General features: G+C 42.4%; 1 protein-coding gene across 1 annotated transcript in view; it reads left to right on the top strand.

Annotated features, from left to right (window-relative positions):
• The first annotated feature begins 377 nt into the window (after positions 1–377).
• PLEKHG7 (pleckstrin homology and RhoGEF domain containing G7) overlaps positions 378–10413 on the top strand; it is a 34686-nt gene continuing 24650 nt past the window's right edge. The window contains exons 1-4 of the mRNA XM_063325721.1: positions 378–1073; positions 1886–1908; positions 7411–7538; positions 8986–9026. Of these exons, the coding sequence (XP_063181791.1) occupies positions 378–1073; positions 1886–1908; positions 7411–7538; positions 8986–9026 (888 nt within the window). The remainder of the gene's footprint in view (positions 1074–1885; positions 1909–7410; positions 7539–8985; positions 9027–10413) is intronic.

Genomic DNA, 10413 nt, shown 5'->3' with positions numbered 1-10413 from the left:
CGCCACAATCTCACTTATTGATGGGGGAGTGGCAACAGGAAATTAGGCGGCGGCAGTACCAGATGAGCAGAGATCCTTTACCACCTAATTAGTTCTACTGACTGATGCTGAGACTGCTTGCACACTCAAAATTAGCAGCTGCTTAAACCACATGCTGAAGTTGGGTCCTGAAACTGTTGCAACGTGCTTTAAAGCAGGACTCAAAACGCAGGGAATTTTTTCTGTACTAGTGCACCTATCTACATTATTTTGTTGAGATTATTTTTCTATTTGCATGTTTTCCTGTATAAAAATACATATGGTGATTTTTTAAGAACCTTTTCTGATCATGTTTCCTAGCTACACAGACCTATAAATCTTCATGCTGCAAATAAAGAATGCAACAACCGAACTCTGATTATTCTTCAGACCTGGTCAAAGAAACCTGCGTCAGTGTGGAACTACAGAACAGGGAAGCTGATCTTTATAAAGAAAATGTTGCTTTGTCTGGCAGCAGCAGTCCAGAAGATGTCTTCAGTTCCTGTGAAAAGCAGGCAGTATCAGTTTGTATGGACACCACCATGCCTCCAGGGGACTACATTCGAAGACGAGGTTATACAGAGTCTTCACTTCTGAAGCTTCCCACAGAGGAGTGCATCGGGAGCCACCATGCACCTTTCCAGTTTGACCGGCATGCTCTGGCCAGAATTTCCACTTCTCCAACTTTAAGGCGTCTAAGGATGGCCTCCGCCTCACAAGCACTGTCATTTCAGGACTGCTCTGACACAGCTCAGCTGGGGAATCAAAAGGAATACACCAGCTGTCTCCACCACGTTTGTAAGAGTCCACCTCGGTGCACTACAACTTCCTCGTTGTCATTGCCTTCTTGTGTCCATGCGAAACTACTGTCTTCCAAAGCCAAGTCTGAGACAGCTATCGCAGATCCCAAGTCTGCTGGCCCCAGATCAAAGCTGCTGAGCCAAAAAGATCCTGGCAGTCCCAATGAGACACTCCAAAAGTCTTGGAGAGCCAACTCTGCTACTCTGCCTAGGAGACTCCCCCGCCCCAGTCCTACACCACAGGAGGGTGTCCAGGTAAGAGGAATAGGATGATGCAACCTCCTTTTCAGTCTTGCATATTCAGTGTTAATCTGTCACGGCCCAGTGCATAAACAAAACCACAGTTCTTAACCTGAACTACAACCTGGCCCACATTCCTCTGATACAACAGACCAACTTCTATGCTCATCAGGAAGGGCGATTTTTCCTTCCATATCAGCAAAAGGCAACAGTTCCAGCCTTGTCTCTTGGTGACCAGCTTGGTCTAGTCCGCTTCCGCACATGGCCACTCTTTCCCACCTCTGTCCTTTCACCCTGGTGGTCCAGTATACCTGTTTGCGGGGCTATGAAAGAACAAGACTAAGTAATTTATCCAGTCCTGGTTTGGGTTTTAGAAGATTATTTTCTTTCCAGGGTCCTTTAGTAGGGTTCTTCCCTGGCAGCTCTCCCCAGTAACTTCACCCCAGGTCTGCTACTACATCTGCTCTCAAAGACCTTGCATTTCTTGCACAAGAAGTTAAATTCAGGCACATGCTTGGCTCTGTCTTTACTCAAAGGACCTACACTGTCACTGAACATGGATGGCGTTAAATAGGTGTATAGCTCTTTACTAACCAGTTAGTTTTGGGCCACAGACCAAAAGCTATTCTCCCCACACACACTTCAAATATAGGAAACATTCTGGATATCACATGAGCTCTCCTCCTTTCTCCATAACAGTGAAAATAGTTAGCCAATGCCTAAATCTACGTAGGACATTTCTGTTAACAAATGAGTACTTTTTTCACAAAATCAGATTGCTTGCTTGCTTTCTGACCAAGTAACAAGAATATCTCACTTTCTTTCAGAACATTGGATTTCCTATACAAAGGTATGCATGTATCTATTTTATGTTATTCTAAGTTTTACTTCTCTACAATTTTAATGAATCCTCTTCACTCTAAGACAAAATCGAAGAACAAGGCACGTATGTGTAACTCAACTTCAATTTGTAGATTTGCTTTGTGAAATGCCTGTCACCAGCTTGTTAAACTAAACTTATTCAATGAGATTTTCTTTCAAAGGCGGCCCTCTCCCCAACACGTTTAGCTATATTTCACGCAATATTTCAGCTGGACCATAGGAGAGCTCTGCCCTAGGAACTAACTGCCAAAAGGTCTGGCTGTTTGGATTAGCGGCGTCGAATTTCAGCTTGAAGAATGCAAAACATCTCATAATCTTGAGCGACATTCTTCAAAACTTTGTGGGAGGGAGAAGGGAGCAAAGAAGCTAGGAGAACAGCTCAATATTGTTCTCCTACATGAGCAAAGCAGACCGAGGCTGCTACTGGGTGGGGGGATTGCTAATCCTACAAACGGAGACAAATACTTGGATTTTGTAAATTAGCGCAGGCAAAATAAGGTGCTGCGTACCTGCGTACCTGATCTGTGCAGTGAATTGCATCAAGCTCTTACAAGCGATTATCAGAAAGCAAAAGCTTGATTAGGAATGAGTTTGGTTCAGCCATTTTTGTTTCCTGAAGATGTTCAAATGTTTACAGAAGGGAACTGAAGTTTGTTTTCTCCCCAGACAACAAGGAAGTGGGAGCTAGTACCTCCCTTAATGACCATCCCTCTCTCACCGATGGGGCAGTGCTCGCTTTACTGCATGATCCCCTTGAAGATTTCAGGTGGGGCATGCAGGTGAGTGAGGTATATTAAAAGCACCAAGACTAGTGAGCGAGTCTTGGCAAAGACAGAAGTAGCCTCACAACAAACAGCAATACACTGCTTCTGCGACTGCCATAACGTGTTTCACTTATCAAGGCAGCAGACACCATTGGTTGACCTGTATCTCCTCTTCTTCCCAATATTTACTCATTTTTCAGGTAAAAAGCTCTGTTATAACCTGCGGCTTACAAACAGGTCTGTGTTTCAAGTACATTTATGTTTGGGACTGGGTGGGCTGGAGCAGGTTGATACAGTCTGGGAGTCTTTACACAATGCAATTCCCCAGACACGTCTGAACAGATGTGTGTGTGCATCTGAAGTCACATGTGCACTGTAGAAGAGGCTTCCTAGATTTTCTGAACTGTTGCGATTTTCAACCCACTCTTTGGCATTTTGAATTTACAACGGAGAGTGGAGGGGAGGGAGAGATCTTTGTGTCTCGTTGTGAAAACATGTGATCTGTACCTATTATGGCAAGAGTCTGATCTGATCCAACTCAAAACCGAAATACATAAGCGTATCTCACTGACAGGGTGAAGATTTATGTGATCTGTAGCAAACTTCAGGGGAGACTTTGAAGAATACTGAATGCAAATGGCTAAACAGGAGAACACTGAACGTTTAACGTAAACACCTTCTCTTGGTGCCACGCACCTGGCAGCTTCAGAAGAAAACCACTATATGCCAGCTAGGATACTGGCTCTGTACTTCTATCCAGACACATTTTAAAATCATACAAGAAACAACGTGAGATTTGTTCCATAGCCGTCAGCAGGAAAGATTGACAAAAGGATATTTGGATGACATATTATGATTTCCATTTTTTGTCTTGACCAATATTAGAATGGGCAGAAATATAATACACGAATCACCAGTTTCTGCTTTAAACACTTTTTGTCAAGTTGAGTTTGGTCCAAGGTCTAGGCAAGGGCTGTATTCATCTCCTCCTTTATCCAAATCATTAGTCTAACTCCTTAACAGCTAATCCCTTCTTATCACAGCCAGAGAAAACTGCTGAAATGTCAGATTATTCTCTCCATCTAGAAGCACATTGGAACAGTTGGCAAACCTCCTCCAAGACTGACATACATCATCCAGGGTAAACACATACCTCCATCCTTCAGTTTTAATGAACATCTCTTCTCCCCACTCCCAGGCTTTACTTTCAAAAGTCTTTCTTAAAGCAGCAATGCTCATCTTAAACAGCCTTCCCACACACAGCCCTCAGTCAGGAATGCCAGTCCATCCCCTGTCGGCATGGCAACATGCTGAACTGATACTGATTAAAAATAATCAGCCAAAATAAATAAACAAAAAGGATAAGAGGGGCAGCACAGAGAGAGGTGCGTGTGGTGGAGACAAGGTGAGATGCTAAAGCCAACAGTGAAGTGGAAGAAAACATTGATAAAACAAAACCTTTAGTTTACTCTGAGTTCATTTTCTCCTTGCACCTTTCAGCATATCAGAGATTGGGTGGAAAACTGGATTACGCTATTTCCTAAAGACAACCACTAATGAAGAGTCTTCTCAGTAACGGCCATGGCAGCCCATTTTCAATGACTCAAGGGAGCTGGGCTCATCTGTCTTGAAGTGCTCCTCTTCCTCTTTTAATGTCTCATATGCCTGTAAATTGTCATGCTAACTCTTTGAATCGGGGAGTCCAAATACCCTCCCTGAGTGGCCTGGGTAACAGTGTCACCACCTGGCAGCAATCTCAGCGCTGTGACCACCCTATAATGCTGGCATTTGTAACCTCTTCAGTTGCTTTTATTCTCATCTTGTGGGTATTCCTTTAAATAACGTATCTGTTATTGAAGTAAGGTGATTTATATAGATGGCTGTTCCCTGGGACAGCTAGTTAGGCTAAGATTATGGACATATGAAGATACAGACCTCTAAAAAGCAATCAGCTGAAACTCTCCATGTCCTAGAAAAAACTATATAGACAGGATATTTATTTTTCCAGACCACAGAAAAATAAATTACATGCTTCAGTGTCTTTAATAATTTTCCGTAACTTTGTAAAGTAAACTTGTGATATTATCTCATTTCACAAAGCAAGAAGATTTAAAGAAGGAATTTTTGCAGATGATATCTCCTCAGGTACTTGAGTTCATCCCTAAAGTACAAGAATTTCTTTCACTCAAACACTTCAGTCCTCTGCCCCTAGTAAAAAAAAAAACAAAACAAACAAACAAAAAAAAAAACACTAAAGAAAAAGGCAAAGCTACAGAGTCTTTAGGTATGGAAAGACACTAAAATATTGCATACAGACTCATAACTGGTAAACTGAATTACACAGCACTTTGGTAGTTTAATTCCTCCAGTAAAACCGACTAAAACATCTAATATACCTAATAAATCTACAGGCATCAGGCCAGGTGATCACAGATACCTGTCCCTTCATCTGTGAAGCATGAGTACATAATTTAGGCATGTAAGTTATTAATCAGCCCAGGCACGTCAGATTGCAAAGGTATATTGTAGATACGCATCCACGTGACCTTGGCATGCTCCCACACACCGCAGGGCTGCAGACCTATGTGAAGAGCTTGTTTAGGCATGTGTGTGTCTAAAGTTCAAAGCCTTTTTCATCTAGGGAAATAACACCATTTAACTCAGTTACAATGAAACTATGCTTCCCATTACTAATCTTCAGAAGCCCCTGGCCTCCAACTTCAAAATATATTCTAAAATTGAAGTAGGCTAGATACTTCAAAAATCAATAATACATTGGCAAAATATTGCTGTGAATCCAACCTGAAATAAATCTCATGGATTTCCTAGTGCAGGAGTGACAACTTTAAGAATTTGCCTTGTATTATATTGCAGCATCTGGCTTGTATAATAACCCGGCTGCCCAAGAGATTGCATCGTGGAATCACTGGAGGTTTCAGAAAGCATCTTAATGCAATTGTTACCAACGCTGAAAATTTGCACGGGGTAGCACTCAGCGCACCTCATCAGCAAGCGGTCTCCCTGCGCTCGTATGGGCTTGCAGACAACCAAGAAACAGACCCCATCCATAAAAGCTCTCAAGCCATGTGTTAGGTTCAGTTTCATGAGAAACCTCAGAGTTTCATTGTAAATCCCTAAAGTTAAATAAACAGATCCTACGTTCCCCATTCAGTTAGGGCTAACAGAAGAAGAAAAGCTTTTGGAGAACTTGTACAATGCAAACTCCTCAACACGTGATTTTCAAGCCCTAATATGTCCATATTCAAAGTGTTAAAGTCCCAGACCTGGCTCTCCTGATAACCTACAGCCCACACTATTATTAGGAGAAGTTTTTCCTTCCATCTATATAATTCGATTGGTTTAGCTAAGGCAATTGCAAACAATGCCACTGTCAGATCATAACAAAAAGCATAATCTCCATGTCCTGTTATACATATCAAATCCCAGTTCTTTGCCTCAGAGCTCATCTGCCAGTTGATAAGTTGTCGAGTTCACGCACTTATAGGGAAAAATATACCTGCCGGGTGTTGGCAAATGGCTAGATATTCACCGTAAGGTATCTGCCTAGGCAAAAAGAAAACCCAAACCAGTAAGAATTACACTTAACCGACAAAAAAATACCATACACAATAAATGGTGACTGAGAAAGAGAATTTTTATATATGTACACACATTTCACGTCTCCTCCCTCAGCTACTTAATTACTGACCCTTTGAACTCTAATGCCGTTTTCATGCATCAGTCAATCAAAGACAGCACAACAGCAGCTGTAGACACCAGTCACTTTGCAACGGCATACTAACACAATTAATTGGTATCGGTGTGAGTTATTAGCAAAATCCAAAAAGGTTTTTGATGTGCACCAGTAATTTCTGTATTTGAATGCAAGCAGCTGCTGGCACAAACATGCTGTTGGATACAGAACGCCTGTGTCACTTCACTTGATGGATCTACATCCTGGACAATGCCCTCTGTTAGTAACAACAATAGTTGGAAAGAGCCATTTGTTTTCAACCAGCAGGGCCACTAAATCATATTATATCCAAAATACAAAATATTTGAATTAGCAGGAGAAACACCAAAAACATTTAGAAAGAAAATAGCTCAAACTAGCCAAAAAGTTAAATATTAAAAAAAAAAAAACCCCCACAACATTTTAAGTGTTTCACTAGTATGCTGTCTTTTCTTGAAATCAACTGAGTTATATGAAGGTTGAAAGTACAGAATCACAGAATCGTTATGGTTGGAAGAGACCTTTAAGGCCATCAAGTCCAACTGTTAACCTAGCATTGTCAAGTTACTACAGAGCAGTAACAAAGTAATGACAACCCGCATATCAGCTAAGGACATGATATTTAAGTGCTCCTTTGGACTCCAGTGCCAAAACATAGGTTCTGAAATCTCCGCTTTTCACCTAATCTCACAAGAACCCAGGAATTTCCAATATTTAAATTCTTTAAGTACCTATTATCTGAAGTAAGCCATGGTCATGATCTCAGCAACAATGTGCAGTTGGAAAGATAATTCTAAGTTTGCTGTCTATCACTGAAATTTTCTGCTCATTGTTCCTTTAACACATCATGGCACAGCCGCTGTGATTTGGTTTTTTAGCTCATTTCCTCCTGTCTCAGCAAGGAGCACTTCAGAAGTTTCCTCTGCAGCCACGGGCGGAGAGAGATGACGTGTGTTGTTGTTGCATCTCACAGATCGGCCGAGCGCAGGCGTAGCTCCCTGGTAGTGAGTCTGCCGGGACTCGAGGTGTTCCCTGGAGACCTCCTGGTGTCAGACAGTGCCATGGACTACCTGCCCCACGCGGCCCTCCTGCTAAGCGCAGGTCAGACACAGGGTGGGGTTTGCTCGGCTGAGCCCAGCAAAAGCCATGACTAAAACATGCATGTGCGTGTGTGGGATGGGGAGGGAGGATCGGTGCGATGACAACAGGCGAGGCAGCACAGCCTCCATGGGGGATCCTGTTACCCCACACCAAAGCAACTGCATCGCTAATTTTAAAAATCCCCTCGTTTTTGGTTGGGTTTTGTTTGTTTGTTTTTTATATTTTTGCCTGCGTTATACTGCTGAATGCAAAATGTAAGAGGTAGATGAGGCGGGCTGGACACGGATCACCTCCCTCCTCCACAGGCAACCAGAGCCCAGGCCAGGAGCAACCAGGGCCCAGGTCAGGGTCTCCATCTGCAAACAGCTGAGTTACAAATTCCTACCTGCGCAGCTTTAAGCACAGGGAAGAGAGTGGCCCATGCCACCTTTTCCAGTAGTGCTCTAATCACAAGGGTAGCAGACCCAACTCATGGCTAGAGGTGGCTCACAAGACCTTCCAATGCTGAAACGTAGACCTGCTAGTAATTTCCACAAGTATCTATTGTGGAATATAATCATAGAATGGTTCGGGTTGGAAGGAACCTTAAAGATCCTCTAGTCCTAACCCCCCTGTCCTGGGCAGGAACACCTCCCGCTAGAATAATATAGTGTGTAGTGCGATTGCCAGAGACCAGAAGATGCTGGCGACCAGAGACCAAAATTTTCTCAAAAAATAAGTGAGTCAAGGTCACAACCAGCAGTTTCATGAAAACAAACAAGCCAGCCATCCCCAGAAAGAATGACCAAGGCCTTCAAAATCTGAAAGGAGAAAGTTTCAACTGTGATTCCACACAGGTGCCACACGTAGAAAACTCTTTCCAATTTCTTGCTGAACAAACACAGGCATTCCTCACCTCTCACCAGTGCATTCCTACATCTGGATCCCCAGCTTTCCCTGTGCCTCACTAAGGATCATGAGTTACAGCTTGCACCGCTGCGCCAGCCCCATGACAGCTCTGGGGCTTAGGGTTTGTAGGATTGTTTATTCACAGGAGTTTTAAATACCTGCATAGCTCCAAGATATTACTAATGAGCAGACATGCCCTAATTCTTGCTTCAAAACAATGATTATCTTCAAGAATTGGCTTGAGGTATGATGTGTTTTCCCATGTAAGGTATTGGCAATCACATACTGATCATCTGCAGCAAGTGGGAGTGTTTAGCATCATCCAAGATCCCATCACAGATAGACATAATTCTTGCTGGGAGGAACCCAACAGGCTTAATGTGTTTTAAGTCTGGTGCACAAACTGCCTAAACACAAGTATTATGTCTGAGCCAAGTATAGTATATCAGCCTTCGTATTAAAAAAATTAATAAAAAAAAAATTTAAAAAATAGATAAATAACAGTTTCATTTTTAGCTATTTGTTTCTTTACTGATAATACATTTGTTTTACCCATTAGAGTCCAAAAAGCCAAGGTGGCCATTTGCCAAAAGAGGAGTTGTGAGTATTTCACCGTGTTTTTTTCCCTTGCACTGACCTTGCCTTCTCCCACAACTAATCTGGGTAAAAAGAGTTTCTTTGCTTTACTGCCCTTGGAGAAAGGCAGCCAGCAGGGTGAGCTGAACTCGGAGGTTGAACTCTCAGCCCACCCTGGGACTGCTTGGACATTAATCTGCAATGAAGGCAGGGTGGCTCCAGTGCAGCCACCAGTGCCGCTGCACGTGATGCACATGAAAACACAGCCAGTGCCGCCACTCCCCGTCCCCATGGGTGGTGAGAGGAGAGGTGCCCTCGGCACCAGGAGGGCAGAGCGGGGCGGGCAATGCAGGAGCTCTCCTTCAAGGTCCTCAGTGGTGGTAGCTTGTCGAATGCAGCTCCCTGGGCTAAGAGAGCACGAGGTGGGTAAGTCAGTCACATCATTGCCTTGACCACAGTGTATCCTGCATTTTCTGCCTGCCAACCTAGCCCTTAGTGCCTTAGGGCTCTAGAGCATCTGCCTAACTCCCACTCACACAGAGGAATCTAGGCTTTACCTATCAAAGTAGCTTTTTAGATGCTTTCTGAGGCCTTTCCTGTCCTCTCGGGCACCCTCACACTTGCCAGTAAAAGCACACACACCAACACACTTCAGTTAATTCCCTTGTCTAACATATTTCCTTGTCTTTTCTAGTTATGAGAATTTTCTCTTACTATGGTATCCAAATTTCCTTCCTGAGCACTGTTCATCATTCAAAAAAATCATTTACAAGTGTCTTGAAAACTTCGCACCCCTAAACATGTAATTGTGAACAGTCCCTTCCTAATATTTTTTGCATTTTATCTTCTAAATCTCAACTATCAAAGAAGTGTTTGTGCAAGTGAATCCAATGCAATTACTCGTGTACAAGAGTTCCCACTTCATTTGATAGCATTTCTATAGCATCTGAAGGAGCACAGCCTAAAACTGAGAAATTTTAAATTCAGCAAAATATTTGAAATTTGCAATAAAATGTATTTGATATCTAGCAAAAAATTATTTCTGAGACTATTAAATACCATAAAATTTAATCTATGAAGATTCATTTGCTGGTGCACTGGTTAAGTGTGGGGGCATATATAATTACATTATTGTTTCTGCTCCATTTCAATCTTTCAAAATTAGGAGTTGAGCTTAAACTCTGGACTTCTAATATTATAATCAAACACATATTTAAAAACTGGCTTGAGATCAGTGCCTAAATTTCAGACAATAGAAATCCATGAAATACGAGTATACTGTTCCAGAGAGCGGACAAAGCTTAGGCAAACACCTTATAAGTCTATGCTCAGAGCACTAAATTAGAGTTCATAAATACTGGTTATACTTTTTACATGGCACTGTCGGCCTGAAAAACAAAGTCAAACCAAA

This window comes from Chroicocephalus ridibundus, chromosome 1 (assembly GCF_963924245.1).
Source record: "Chroicocephalus ridibundus chromosome 1, bChrRid1.1, whole genome shotgun sequence".
Taxonomy (NCBI): domain Eukaryota; kingdom Metazoa; phylum Chordata; class Aves; order Charadriiformes; family Laridae; genus Chroicocephalus; species Chroicocephalus ridibundus.
Note: the sequence above shows the minus strand (reverse complement) of the source record. Positions and strands in the feature narration are given on the sequence as shown.